This window comes from Dendrobates tinctorius, unplaced genomic scaffold (genome assembly GCF_039654945.1).
Source record: "Dendrobates tinctorius isolate UK_male_01 unplaced genomic scaffold, ASM3965494v1 ptg000158l, whole genome shotgun sequence".
In the NCBI taxonomy this organism is placed as follows: domain Eukaryota; kingdom Metazoa; phylum Chordata; class Amphibia; order Anura; family Dendrobatidae; genus Dendrobates; species Dendrobates tinctorius.
In genome coordinates this window covers 6443847-6459622 of record NW_027361825.1, presented here as the reverse complement: position 1 = coordinate 6459622, position 15776 = coordinate 6443847, and the positions used below count along the sequence as shown (strand labels likewise).

Sequence of the window (15776 nt, the reverse complement as noted above, 5' to 3'; positions counted from 1 at the left end):
TTAATCCGCTGCCAAAAACGTTATGGGCTCAGAAACCCAAATACACAGAGAACAGCCCAGAGGAGAGAGCAACAGTGTACTAAGAAGAAGCAAAGATGGCTGCCAGCAGCAACTCTGTGAAGTTCAGTGTCGAATCTGAGTAACCAAAACTACCAATCCTGGAAATTCAAGGTAAAGATGCTGCTGCTAAGAGAAGGTTCGTGGAAATACACACAGGAGTCTAGACCTGACCCACTACCAGAAGACTAGGTAGAGAAGAATTTAAAAAAAAAAAAATAAATAAAACTGTCCCTCAGTATAGATGATCATCATACTGTGCACTTATGTGCATGTGAAACTGCATAAGAAATTTGGGAACTGCTGCAAAAGGTGCATGAAAGGATAAATCTCAGCAATAGGCTCTATTTAATAAGAAAGCTGTATCAGTCTAAGCTAATTAAGAGTGAAGATATGCAGGATTATATAAGAAATACTCTAGAAATTGTGGAGCATCTTGCTGCACTACTTAGAGGTCTACCAGATAGCTATGACCCACTTGTAACTGCACTAGCTGCACGCCCAGATTATAGGGCCTGTCGCACTAAGCGATATCTCTAGCAATATCGCTACAACTTGTGACGTTATAGCGATATTGCTAGCGATATCGCTGTGTGTGATACCTACGAACCGCTCCCCCGCTGCTTATCGCTGATCGCTTGAGAACAGGCTGGACCGTTTCTCGTCGTCAGCTTCCTGCGGCGCTTCCTGTGGAGAGACTAGCGTGGAGCCGGGCGGGAGGACGCAGGATCGCCTAGTGTGACAGGTAAGTAGCGACCCCCGTCCCCAGCGATGTCGCTGGTGAGATCTGCCTGTGTGGCAGCTCACTAGCGACCACTTAGCGATGCACCAGCGATCCTGACCGCGTCATATCGCTGGTCGGGATCGCTGGTGCATCGCTAAGTGTGACAGTACCTTTTGACCTTATGAATGTTAATGTAAAGTTTGTAGAGGAGTATAGGCAAAAAGTGTAAGCAGTAGTGGGGTATCTAAAGCAGAATCCGCTTTAAAAACCTGAGATTTACCCAAAAATAAGTAATTTGAAGGAAACTTTAGAGTGTTCTGTCTGCAAGAAATTATGGCACCTAAGGGCTGACTGCAGAGTCTGGAAGGCTAGAACAATCATCAAAGGGTTAATTACTGAAGAATGACACTTTACTGTTAATTCAAGTACTTCAAAGCATATATGGTGTATTGACTCTAGGGTAACTAGTCATATGACTGACAGAAGCTTCAATTCTAACCTTAAGAAAAGTCAGAGAAAGTAATCTTTTCTAATGGTCACTCTATGAATTCAGAAGGAATAGGAGATTGTTACATCAATTGTCAAGTCTCCCCAACACAAAGCAGAAAGATTCCAGTAAAAAAAGTGCTCTGTCCCTAGTCTTGAAAGCAATCTGTTATCTGTGAAGAAACTCACAAGACAAGGAAATGAAGCTTCATTTGAAGATGACAGCTGTATCCTCTCAAAAGCAGGTCACACACTGGCAGAAGGAAAAATCAAAGATGAGTTGTACCAGCTAAAATGCACGGAAAGTGTATACACTGCAAAACATGAACAGCACAAGAATTGCACATAGAGACCCAGAAGCAATGAAAAGGTTAAAAAAATCAACTTGCTGATGGTATTTACAGTCAATCTGTGTAATCAATGAAATGTACTAGTCTTTTAAAGGGGAAAATGTCAATAAAATCCTTTCCTAAGCATCTACTACAAAATTGGAACAGCTTTTGGATTTAACACCCACATATGTTTGTGGTCCAGGTCAAACTCCTGGAAAGAGATTTTCACTCATTTATCAATGATTATTCAAGATACACAGTTGTCTATCTGCTTAACAGCAAAGATGAAGTTCCTGAGAAACTTGAAATGTGTCTCGCTAAAATATATAACAAATTTTCGAGTGCCAAGAATTCTGCTTGCAGATAATGGAACTGAATATACAAGTAATAAGTCGCAAAACATTTTAAGGAAAAATGGAATCGTGTTTCAGACCACTGTATCATAAAGCACTGAACAGAATGTTGTAGCGAAAAGGAGGCAGACACTTTGCGATAGTGGAAGACGTATGCTATTTGACACAGATTTGCCAACAACATATTGGGATGAAGCAATCATGAGAAGTCCATTTGAGCAATAAAACAGCAAGAAGCCAGAACTACAACACACAAGAATATTCAGGAGTAAAGCATTTGTATATATTCCCAAAGAAAAATGTACCATGTGGGAACAGTGAAACCCAGAAAGGATATAGAATCGTGCAACCAAAAACGAGCAAGGTAACAATAAGCAGAGATGTGATAATTGATGAGATCTTAATGTCTCAAGTTTCATGACATTATACCAGTAGTCCAGCTGAAGCGAAAACAAAGAACAGGATATAGAAGTTTGGTTAGATTCTACAACCACTGAAGAAGCAACTTAAAAATCTGGTGAACCTGAAGTCAGGAGATTTTCAAGATGAATCAAGGGTATACTAGCTAAGTGTCTTATCCTACTACATGAGTCAGAGCCACAATCATGTGATGAGATGCAACAACCACCTGTCTATGAAAAACTGAGGAGGATTAATGCTGCTAATGAGGAAATGAAGTCCCTTCAACAACTTCAAACTTGGAAATTCACCAAACTACTAGGGATGAGCGAGTACTAAAGTGCTCGGATGCTCGTTACTCAAACTGAGCAATTTTAAATGCTCATTTCGATTCATAAGTAATGGGATTCAATGGGAAATCCAAGCATTTTTCCAGCAGACACAAGGAGGTCTGGGAGGCAGTGAAAATGTTGAAATGGATAGAAACCACGCTGAATGGAAGGAGAACCTCATGGGGAAAATCCCTGGAAGCATCTCTGACTCCCAGATCGCTGTTGAGAATGATGGTGGCACAATCTTACTCCACTTTGACTGACAAAACAAAATCGACGAGAAATTGCATTTTACAGGAAAAAAAATAAACGTTCCTTCCTGTATAATGACTTATAAATAAGGCAAACAAAAAGGATTAAAAAAAATAGTTTAAGCCTATTTTGCAATTTTTATAAAACAATTGTAAATGTTATTGTAATTTTATGCAGGAAACAAGAACTGCCAAAAATTTGATGGACATAAAGGAGGGTCTCCTACACATTCTGTTCAAATTATGTAGTGGTACTCCTAGGCTCATAAAGGCTATGCACGAAGTACAAATCTTGCTGAAAATTAGAAGCCAGGTCATCCATATACCCTTGAAGGCACTAAGTGTAGTACCTCATTCAAATTTGAACAAAAAGGGTAATTGTAGTACTTCTACAGTTATAAAGGCTTTGCACACTGCAAAGCCCAAAAAAATTATAAAACTAGTCATCCATACACCCTTGAAAGCAACAATTGACTGTCCTTAGTCAAACATTGAATGAGCATGTCAGTGTTTTCAGTTGACAGGCACTTTCGCCTGTCAAGAATTCTTTTTTTTTTTTTCTTTTTTTTAAAGTGTCCCCTACTGGAACACCTAACTCTTATACGGAGAAATTCACGAGAGTTGCCCAACTTCTCTCTTGTAATCCCACTGCCTCTTCCTACCTGTTTCAGTGCTGCCGATCCCTCCCCTTCATCAATGCTGGCCTCGCTCTGCATGCCAGATTCCCAGGTTGGGTCGGTGACTTAGTCATCCACCTTCTTGTCTTCTGCCGCTGCACCCTGGTCCTCCTGACTTGGTGACTTGGCAACAACCTCACTTATCGGCAACTGTCTCCTTAGACCAAATTTGCCATTCCCCACTGTCCTCTTGTGACTGTGTGCATCACTAAGCAGCATGTCCTCCTGTCCCTCTTGGAACATGCAGGGTGAGAGGCCACAATCAAGAAATGATGTTGTACAAAGCTCCTCAGTGTCCTAGTGTTGGATCACTAGTCTCCTGGGAAAAAACATTGCGGGAGGAGTAAGGATTAAGTGATCCAGACTCTTGGCTGGTGAGACTGGACTGTGTGGAAGACTGGGTGGTACTGGAAAGCATTCTGGAAGCATTGTCTGCAATAAAACCGACCACCTGCTAGCACTAGTTTGGCTTCAGAAGTGATGTCCCGTGCCTCTCTTCAAAGTGAGACAGGGACCGATGTGTTGTGAATGGGCATGTTTCAATGTGGTCACCTGCAGCAGCTATATATTTAGCCACAGACTGCAAAGCCATAAACCCTGCCTAGAGGCTATATTCAGCCGCTCTCCCTGCTCCAGCAACTATCCCTAGGCTAAAAGCAGTCTGTGTTGCATAGAAACAGCAAAGCACAAAATTAGCTCTATAGACTGTTAGTATGATGGTTCCACAAAGTTTCACCATTAGAGGACTCTGATTCCAAAAATTGTGCGCACACAGGTCTGGACAACTACTCTCTCCCTCCAATAAGAGCTGTCTCTGTGCTATGTAATGGCGTCAATGAGCAGAGCGTGGCGTCGCCTGTCCTTTTATAACCCCTCATGTCATACGGCCAGCAAATCACAGTAATGCCACTACCAAGATGACTACAGATATTGGTGCCCTAGCATATCATAGGCACTCTCCCTGCATCTCCCCGCAACCCCTCTCCTGATGCTAGCATTACTATGCAAGCAGAGAAGTGAGATGCTTCTAACCCTTCACGACTGCAGTGCTGGGGAACCAGATTCCAGCTGTGTAAAAGTCCGTATTCTCCAGCATGTCTGCCGTGGCTTAGTGGACAAAGGAAGCTGACCACAAATCGCAGGCCCAAGGGCTTTAACCCAGGTGCACAACAGAGAGAGTTTAGTCTCCCTCTGATTGCAAGCCTACAACTCTGCCTTCTTGAGAAATGACTGTACAGGATATACCTCAACACAGACTTACTACAAGTAAGGCCGTTATTATACCTACAGTAATGCCGTCAGGTATCCAGACCTAGACCGCAAAAACAGAATTGGCTCTCACGCATACCCTTCTCCAGGTTCTCTCCACGCTAATGTAGTCGCAGGATGCTGAGAGCCAATCGCAGTAGTACTCTTTCCGCTATCCAGGTTTCTGCGCACCACCTATCAGGTACAGTAGCGTAGTTTGAAACTGTCCTATTTTCAGTGGATCAGACGGGTCTCGCGTGGACTGCTGCTGTGGTACTTGTATTTCGTGCTGTATCAGGCGAGTCAGAAGCATTTTCCTTCACTTTCCCCGCATTCTATTGCAGCAGTACGCTATCCACTATCCAGATTTTACTGGTGTCCTCTACCAAACACTTAGTCGATACCCGCCGTCTTTCCAGTGGTTCAGATGTGGCCGAGGTCAAGTGCTACATCAGTCCTGCTCTTCTGTCCTTACAGGTGACTCAGGAACGCCCTTTCTCGTACCTCAGGGTCTGTTGCAACATCTGCCTAGGCTCTCTTCGGTTCACCTCTCACTGAGAGGTGCCTGGTATTCATTACTTCTGGTTGGCTTCAGCAGCAGTTTCAGTTCGCTTTCAGGTTAGTCACAGGCACCTTCTGCTGCGTGTTTCATGGTCAATAACATCTGCGGTCTTTTAACAGAAAATCTAACACATGGAGTGAATTACCTATACGATGGACTACTTGCTAGAGATGTGGTGCACCTTGCGAAGAATGGAAAACATGTATTTGGAAGTCGCCTTGCTACACTCATCAGGAGAGCTTTAAACTATAGCAATGTGGGAAGGGAAGCAAAAGGCCAGAAAAAGCCATACACCTGTCAAATACTATTGGAAACTCTGCTCTTAGAAGTGGAAAAGAAGAACAAAGACAAAAGAATCTAAATAATAAAAATATTGGAGAAAGAGAAACAAATCACAAACTAAAATGTTTCTATACTAATTCACAAAGCATGGGCAACAAACAAGGAGAATTGGCACTACTAACACAGGAAAAGAAATATGATGTCATTGGAATCACTGAAACTTGGTGGGACAATACACATGATTGGAATATAAGGCTAGAAGGATACAACTTATTTGCTAGAAGCAGACGATAAACGAGGAGGAGGTGTCACATTGTATGTTAGAAACGTGTAGATCTGCACAGAGATTAAAGCTTCGGAGACTGGAAGTTCTGTGGAAACTGTTTGGGTAAGAATACAAGGACAGAACAATGGAAAGGACACCATTGTAGGCATTTACTACAGGCCGCCTGTGCAAGCTGAAGATATGGATGAACTCTTTATGCATCAAATGGCCGAGTTCTCCAAAAAATGACATAGTTGTCATGGGAGATTTCAAATATCCAGACATTTGTTGGGAATCTCAGGTAAAACTTACAGGTCAAGGAAATTCTTATCCTCTCTTACTGACAACTTTATCTTCCAAAAGGTAGGGGAGAAAACAAGAGGAACTCCTACATTGGATCTAATCCTTATAAACAGCAAGGAAATGGTTGAAGAGGTGAGTGGCTGGGACCCTAGGAGGTAGCGACCATGCTATTTTAGAATTTTGGATAACTAGAGGAGGATGACCTGTGACAACTCGGACGTCAAGGTTAGATTTCAGAAAGACAGATTTTAGGGATTCAGAAAGAAAATTGGAGGGATCCAATGGCAGGATATCCTTATGGATAAAAATGTCCAGGAAGGATGGGAAATCTTGAAAAATGAAATTCTCAAAGCACAATTGTTAACCATTCCGAAAAGAGGGAAGAATAGGAAGCATTTAAAGAAACCAGGATGGATGAACACAGAACGTAAGCACATGCTAAAAAGGAAGAAAGAAATGTTTATAAAATGGAAAGAGGGAGGCATATCTAAAGAAGAATATAATGCGGTCTGAAGAAACTGCAGGGCACGAATCAGATTAGCTGAAGCTGACAATGAATTGAGGCTTGCAAGAGACGTCAAAAGCAATAATAAAGGATTTTGGGGATATGTCAAAAGTAAAAGAAAAGTCAAAGATGCTATAGGATTTTTACAGGATGAAAATGATGAAATGGTAAGACAGGATGTTGAGAAGGCCGAACTTTTAAATTCCTGTTTTGCATCTGTTTTCCCTCAGAAAGGAAATGTAACATCAACTGTTCTTCACTGTCCTATTAAGGGAATAGAAGAATCCAGGATATCTATAAACAGAAAGATAGTGAGGAAACACTTAGCTAACCTAAATGAATTCAAGTCTCCAGGTCCAGATGAATTACACCCCAGAGTACTGAAGGAGATAGCAGAAGAAATTTTTGAACTCCTCTCCATAATCTTTGAAAATTCTTGGAGAACAGAAGTCCCAGTAGACTGGAGAAGAGCAAATGTTGTTCCTATCTTCAAAAAGGGGAAGAAGGTGGACCCAGGCAACTATAGGCCGGTGAGTCTGACTTCTATACCAGGAAAGATCTTTGAAAAAATTATTAAACATGTATGTAAGTACCTGGATAAGAATGAAGTGATTAAACAGAGTCCGCATGGGTTTGTAACTAATAAGTCATGTCAGACTAACTTAATTTCCTTCTATGACAGAATCACTGATTGGGTGGATCAGGGAAATGCTGTAGATATACTATATCTTCAGCAAAGCATTTTGACAAAGTATCTCACACAATCCTTATTAAAAAAAAATGGCTAAGTATGGAATGGACAAGGCAACTGTTAGGTGGATTCATAACTGGCTTAGTGATCGGACCTAAAGAGTGGTCGTAAATGGCTGCACATCAAGTTGGAAGAGTGTCTCAAGTGGGGTACAACAGGGCTGTGTCCTGGGCCCTGTATTGTTCAACATCTTTATCAACGATTTAGATGAAGGAATTGAGGGTAAGCTGATTAAATTTGCTGATGACACAATGCTAGGAGGGATAGCTAATACTAGAGAAGAGAGAGGATTCAAAAAGATATAAATAAACTGGAGCAGTGGGCAGCAACTAACAGAATGGTTTTTAACAGGGAAAAATGCAAAGTACTACATCTGGGCAATAAAAATGAAAAAAGCATATACTGAATTGGAGGAATAGGGCTAAGTAACAGCACATGTGAAAAAGACTTGGGTATACTAATAGATCACAGACTGAGTCAACAGTGTGATGTAGCAGCAAAAAAGGCAAATGCAGTTCTAGGATGTAGTAACAGAAGCATACAGTCTAGATCACGTGAAGTCATTATTGCCCTCTACTCCTCTTTGGTCAGACCTCATCTGGAATACTGTGTCCTGTTTTGGGCGCCACATTTTAAAAAAGATATCAACAAACTGGAGCAAGTTCAGAAAAGAGCGACCAGAATGGTGACCGGTCAGCAAACCCTGTCTTATGAGAGAAGGTTGCAGGATTTGGGAATGTTTAGCTTGCAAAAGAGAAGACTGAGAGGAGACTTAATAGCTGTCTACAAATATCTCAAGGGCTGTCACATTGTAGAAGGATCATCTTTATTCTCATTTGAACAAGGAAAGACTAGAAGCAATGGGATGAAACTGAATGGGAGGAGACAGATTAAATATTAGAAAAAACTTATTGACCACGTGATCAAAGAGTGGAACAGGCTGCCACGAGAGGTGGTGAGTTCTCATTCAATACAAGTCTTAAAACAGAGGCTGGACAGACATCTGTCTGGGATGATTTAGTGAATCCTGCTTTGAGCAGGGGGTTGGACCAGATGGCCCAGGAGGTCCCTTCCAACTCTACGATTCTGTGATCTCTGTTCCATAAGGTGGATCTCAGTGGCAGCATGAGTTGCCAGGCCACTTTCAAGTAGGTCAGACACGCTGGTGTCAGGTACCAGATGGTCAGTTTTTACTTTGGCCACGCACTGGGCCCTGTTTGCACGTTGCTCACCAGGGTCCTGTCATCACCTTATTCGGGCCTAGCACTAACTATCCGTAGGTCAGTTTGCAGTGCTCCTCAGGCTATCTTTATTATCCAGTGCGTTACTCTTATCGTAAATAACTTACCAATTGCTGTTTATACGTTGGGGCTGTCTTTACGGAGTCAGCACCCATATCTATGCCATGACTCTCATGACTGTTCCCTGTTCTCTACTAGGGGCCTTTGAGCTACCTCAATACCAGAGCTCCCTATCTGTCGGTACTTACCTCTTTCTTACAGACACCGGATAAAGCCTCGAACAGCTCCGGGATTTTATTTCCATGGGTGGCAGCATCAGGTTCTCCCACCTTGGACAAGATTTGGATCTCACTCTGCGCACGCATCAACCAGTGCGGAACGCTGCTCCATGCCCGAATTCAATGAAGAGTTTGGTGATAACATGTTTCTTCCTTCAGCAGGATTTGTATCTTTTTCACTAGTATGTTCGGTTGTGTGATGTCTCATACTTGGGTAAGTGGGTCCACACAATACAATCCTCCCCGCTCCAAAGGGGCCAGGACATATAGGATTGACAATGTCGTCATAGGCGAGGATCTTCATTTCGGCTGTCAAGTTGCTTCTGAGGTCTATTTGCTCTTTCCTAGAGCCTACTTTCAATGGAATTAACATACTCCATGTTTCTTTCATGGGCTTTCCCCCTTCGGCTGCTCATATTTTACGGTGTCTGCCAGCACCCATCTGGATCCTCGTCCCTATACGCTTGAGTTTAGCTGCCAAGTCGGCCAGTGGTCTACGTTCTACCTAATTAGACTGGCAAGCTGTGGTCTCTTCAAACAGTACTGTTCTGAACCATGTTGTTGATCTAAATAGAGCCTACATCGCTGTAATGTCAACCAGGGACCACCCGAGGTCCTCTTCAGTACGTCTTCAGCATCTTGCCATCTAGCAGGTTCACAGTTGCCTTCTCTCAAGTCTTTCCTTGTCAATTCAACTTATTGGTCTTCCCTTATCCTTTTCTCAGAATCCTTAGTCTAGCCGCTTCCAAAGAGGGAGCGCCTCGGTATCGAAAATCTCTTCACTCCTGAGCTCACTGCAATCTGGACCACTTCTCCAGCTATGGTCCCTCCAGTTTCCAGACTTTCCACCAACGTCCGACTCGGTTAGTGGCAAAGGCATCCTTTGAAGCATCTGTCGCTGCATTGCGCCCTGCCTTTGCCTCCACCTGGGTAGCAAGTTTATAGTCACAGAGGCTAAGCTCTTCCTCAGAGTATTCCTTCTAAAGTCGGGGGAACGGGCCGCTCTCGCGGGCCAAATTACCCTGGCAGGTATAGTATCCGCCTTCCCCGGTCACCACTGCAGGTGCTGCTCGGGCATCCAGCAATATCGTGGCCTTCCGAAGAACCATTTGACTTATGGCATGGCAAGTTATTTTAACCTCAGAGTTTCTTACCTACTTGCCTTTCCGGGGTTCCCATCAATTTGGCTCCTAGTCAAACCACATTATTAAGGGGATCACCGGAGGGTTGAGCCCTCTCCTTCCTCACGCTAAGCCTCGTTGTTCTCCTGGTGGCTTTTTTTTCTCAGCGTGACTCGTCAGGGATCTAAGATTGCTGAACAGAGGAGTCCATCCTTGTCCTTTCAATATGAAATCTATTTTTACAGTAATTGCCTCCTGGGAACCGCATGAGTTTTCCCTTATCCCATAGAAGCCTTTATCCAGGTCCTGACTTCCTCAGGGCATTGGACATTTCTGCATTTTTGCATGAAGTGCATCCTTTTGCATTTTTTAGCCTTTTTTATTTCGGGCTCCCAACCGCGAGTCTCGCAGAGCAGGTTTGCACATTCTGTAGTTACGACTTCAGTGCTCTTCCCATATCTCGCCGATGTTCTCCGTGGCTCTATTCTTTATTCCTAATTCTTCAGGCTTCCTGGCCAGGGCGACTTGCGTCTGCCCGGCAAAAGCCACCTCTCTCCTTTTTTTAGAACACTGGCTCGGCGTATAGAGTCCCTGCTGAATCCAGTCGAACTTTGTAGGTTTACCAGGTCAGAGCAGAGCGCCTTCTTCTGGGTTAAGGCACATTCTACCCGGGCAGGGGGCGCCTCCTGGCGGTACACGTAAGAATTCCGCCCTGCACCTCGGCAGAGCGATGGTTTGTCTCCACAAGTTTGTAAAATTCTTCAGAATCCATGTATTGCTTCAGCAGATGCCAGCTTAGCTATTAAGTCCTTGCAGGTGACGGAGATGAGTTTTCCGACCTGATCGGAGCTATCTGTTGTTCCCTCCCCTTGGGTACTGCTTTAGGACGTACCATGGTTTCCTGTGTCCCCCAATGAAGCGATAGAGAAAACGGGCTTTTTGGTTGCTTACCGTAAAATCTGTTTCTCAGAGCCTTCATTAGGGGACACAGCACCCTCCCAAGTTGAATAGCTCTATTTACTGTATTCTATTACATTATGGATTTGTGTTTCTGTGGTTTTTCTCGTTTACAGATTGCTTCTCCTATTGCTTTCTCACTAACTGAACATCCTGGTTCCTGTCGGTTTGGTGTACACTGCGGAGGAGGAGCTAACTTTATGCACAGTGTCAGCCTCCTAGTGGCAGCAGCATACACCATGGTTTCCTGTGTTCCCCAATGAAGGCTCCGAGAAACAGATTTTACGATAAGCAACCAAAAATCCTGTTTTTTCCCAAACAATAAGATATACAGTATGTAAAATAAGGGACAGGTTAGTGAGGGATCAGTGACTGGTCCTAAGCCATACAGATGAATAGCTAATCAGAGCATTACGTGAAGCTCCACCTCGGAGTAGGAGAATCTCATTAGCTGAAAACTACAAATAAGGATCAAACCACAAGACTGATTTCATCACCAGGTATCATTGTAATCAGTATAATGGTGCCGACTTGACACTATCTATAGGTTACTGTACACAATACTGAGGACAGGTTCCCTTTAAACTTGCATGCAGTAAGAAGATCAATGCGAGAACCAAACACAATGATATTAAACATCACCTACGTGATTTGATAGTGAGGGTGTTGGCATAATGCTTTTTGTGTATATATAGCACCAAGTACAATTTACTACTGTTTAATAGTGCATGAGTTTGTCTCCAGCAATAGTGTTAGTGCAATAATAAAAAAAACAAACGGTAATTCCTGTTCACTGTGTCTAGCTGGAGCACATTTTACTTTCACTTTGCAAGCTGACAGACAAGATGCTAAGCTCCTAAGCTGTAGGAAATGCTAGTTGTAAGCTGTTATTTTTCTTGAATAAATATATATTCACTGTTGAAGGGCAGGACAGTACAGAGATTAATCCGCTGCCAAGTCATCTTTTTGGGCAGGGCTGATGCCTCTCGTCTGTGCTAAGAGGTAAATAGAAGTATTGGTTCCACCTCTTCTCTGGTGTTGTAGGATGAAGACAAGAATGAACCCCTGGTCGTCCTCTCCCAAAATCAGTGCCAGCCTCAAGGACGTTGGGCCCAAAGGGACAGCGGCGCCATCCTGATCCGCAACTTCTTGAATGACAATGATCATAGCTACTGCTATACCCCAGACCACGAGCCCGGAGCGCACTCCTTCTTGGATGAGACCACAGACCTGGAAGGAATTGAACCCAGAAGTCTGCAGGAACTGCTGGAGGTGAGTGATGTGACCCTGCTGATGTCAGTGAGGTGCTCCAGGACAGTACACGTGTTGGCTACTTGTGGCACATGCTGACTGTGCAGTCCTAGCACCAGGGAACCCTCCTCCCCAGAAGTTCCTGCCGAGGTGACTGAGGGCCCTGCGGCCCGTCCTTTTATGTCTGTGTCTGCTTTAACTGTTTTAGTTATACCCTCTGCCTTAGGGGTTTACTTAAAAATGTTAATCACCTTTACATCAGTGATAAATGTATGCGAGCTGAAGGGACCCAAAGTCTCTTGTGTGAATGTAATAGTAGTGTGTGAGCCGAATCGCTCCTCCGTTCACTGCTATGGCCTGGTAGTGTGTGTTCCGGACCACAGCTCCGTTCAACCCTATGGCCTAGTAGTGTGCGTGCTGGACCACAGCTCCATTCATTGTAGCGATATCCAACTGTTCACGTGATCACAGCCAGACTCCTGCCCTTCCGGTTCCCACCTCTCCATTACACTGCGATCACTGAATACTCTAGTCCGGCTTTGACTCTCAGAACTTTTCTGCTCTCTTCAGTCCGAGGACGAAAGCAATTTCTTGGACAATAGGACGTTCATCACGGAGACGGCATCTGCATTAGATGACACAGACGGTCAGTCCCAGTCCTCAGAGTCCAACGGTATCTATTACCCGTCGTCCCTGCATGTGTCCCAGCAGGAAGAAAGGTAACAAGAAAAATTGTCTACATCCCCCCCCCCCCCCCCCCAGTAGTCAAAGCAGGCTGCTTTCTACTCGCTTCCCTCTGCTGTTTCCCTTCTACGTGCAGGCACAACAGGAACCCCCTGTCCCTTTCTGCACGGTCACATGCTGTATATTCTATTTCTTGGTAATTATATTGGACTCTGTCATTTCAATAAACATTTCAAAAATCCGTTTTATAAGAAATGTGATCCATCTTTATCAAGAGAATCTGCTTCTTTCTCCACTTATAAGCGACTTCTCCCTGCCTGCTGAACTCCTCATCTTTTTCAAAAGGAGTACTTGCAGACTACTGAAGGATCAGATTACATCTGCCTAATGAAGTCTATGAAAAAGCACAAAAAAGTGTACTAGTCCAAAAGAAGTTTTCCAAAATTATGCAAATATTTTATTGTTAAAATTTCATACAAAGAATTATATACAGAACAACACAGGGACAGAACATGAGGGAATGATGGACAAAAATGTGCAAAATATGCTGTTAAACAAGGGACGCACCACCCCCCTGGAAAAAACACCCATAGCAGCTGTATTATATATAAATCTCAAAAGAAAGAGAAAAATATCCCAAAATTGACAAGAGTCAAGTTATCACAGGTAATGGTGACTAGTGTACCAGATCACCCCACCATTATAAATAAATTGCCATTGTATCAATACCATATGTGGATAAGTGAGCAATATTACCTGTATATCTAAACAAGCTCTGCTACTCAAGGTGGTCCAGAGGGATGTGCGTGCCCAACCCAACACGTGTTTCGGCCTTAGCTTTCGTCAGGGGGCACAGCATTTTATACTCTCTACATAGTTTGTTAGTACTATGTGGAATAAGGGGCCGTCATGTGCCTCAGAACCGCCCACCGGCAATGATGTCATGTTGGCGGGCAACATGCAATACATAGCGTTCAAAACAAAAGAGGGGCATGCAGGCTGAATAATAGCCATGTTGTAAAACATATTGAAAAGGCCCTATTTCCTCAGTACTTATGCCTCCTAAGCATATCGCCCTAACGGTGTCAAGTAAAGAGGCATTGCTTCTTACAGTGGCATGAGTCTATATAAGATCAGCTGTTTTCATCTAAGGGAACGCCCACAGGTTGACACATTCGTCGCAATAGCGACGCCCACTGCAGTGTCTGTCAGAACAGGTCCGCCCACATGTAATGACGCGGTACTATTGCTATAGCGACACCCACCGCAGTGTCTGTCAGAGAGACGGTCTGCCCACATGTGATGATGCACGCGGTACCATGGCAACCAGGACACCGCCCGGTATCGGCTTCCAGGGTCAGAGAATAGACTGTGTGGATGCGGAAAACTGAGAGCGTACAAGGTTACCTGGCAGCGCGCGCGTGCCTGTGGCAGGCCGACCACTGAGAGTAAAGGGTTGAAAAGTTATGTCATCTCTTTGTGAAGTTTTTATTCTGCATCAAAAAAACAACTCCTGGTTCAAATATACATCCATGATTAGGCAGAGTTCCAGCTTTTCACTAGGAGAGCAAGAGGGCAGTATTAATTCAGGTAAACATTACATTAAACGCTTTCAATAGTATATATTATATTCTTTAATAATTAAAGACCCTACGTGCTTCCGTAGAGCGAGCTAGAACTAGCTATACTTGGGCAGAATTCAAACATTATTTCAATAAAGCCTGAGGACAGTATTAGATTAAATAGGCACTAGTTTAACCCCTTGAGGTTTTTTTTCCAGGGGGGTGGTGCGTCCCTTGTTTAACAGCATATTTTGCACATTTTTGTCCATCATTCCCTCATGTTCTGTCCCTGTGTTATTCTGTATATAATTCTTTATTAAATTTTAACAATAAAATATTTGTATAATTTTGGAAAACTTCTTTTGGACTAGTACATTTTTTTATTTTTTTTATTTTGTGCTTTTTAATATTAGTTCTTTTGGTGTGTCCAGCAATATGATCCATCACACAGGTGTCTGTTATAACTATTAACATCGTGTGTATGTTGGTGGATGGATGGATGTATGTATGTCTAATGAAGTCTATGTGGAGGGGACGGGCGAGGAGCAAAGTGAGAACGGCCGAGACCTACAAAAATTGCTGCTGCCTAGTAAGGTTTTAGCTCAGCCAAGCAATAGATTCACAGCTACACTGGTCAGTACTTCTGAATGATACCTTTCATGTTACTATATTGTTGGTATTTTGTAGCATCATACAGCAGTACTGAGCAGGGTAACTGCATATCCAGCACTGGGGTCCAGCACTACAAAACTGCAGCATGTAAGGTACGTATTTCTAACCCAGTTATCACTGCTACATTGCTCAGTGCTACATTATTAATCTCCATGTGTTAATTAGAGGCAGTGGAGCATGAATTCCTCATGTCTGTGTGTTCTGTAATCTGATCAGTTGCCTGAATGAACAGGTACTTTAATCTTGTATAATATGTTTTTTCTGCTATTTTTCAGTTATTTTTCTATTGAAGAAAGGACTTTTGACAAGGGCAATGCTGCGCTCATCGATGGGCTGTTATCTGGCTGTGACCCAGGTAACTGCCATCACTACTGATAACTGTTGCCCCTCATCTTGTCTCCTAGCTCACACTAGTTCTGTAGTTATTGCACAGTATATACAGGGTACTTTTGTGTTCGTATTGTGTTATTAAAGGGGGTTGTC

The 15776-nt window shown here is 43.3% G+C and overlaps 1 protein-coding gene across 1 annotated transcript in view; it reads left to right on the top strand.

Annotated features, from left to right (window-relative positions):
- Positions 1–15776, top strand: part of WDR62 (WD repeat domain 62) — a 76900-nt gene that overhangs the window by 50319 nt on the left and 10805 nt on the right. Inside the window, exons 22-24 of the mRNA XM_073548831.1 lie at positions 12169–12396; positions 12946–13094; positions 15569–15648. Coding sequence (XP_073404932.1) covers positions 12169–12396; positions 12946–13094; positions 15569–15648 — 457 coding nt within the window. The remainder of the gene's footprint in view (positions 1–12168; positions 12397–12945; positions 13095–15568; positions 15649–15776) is intronic.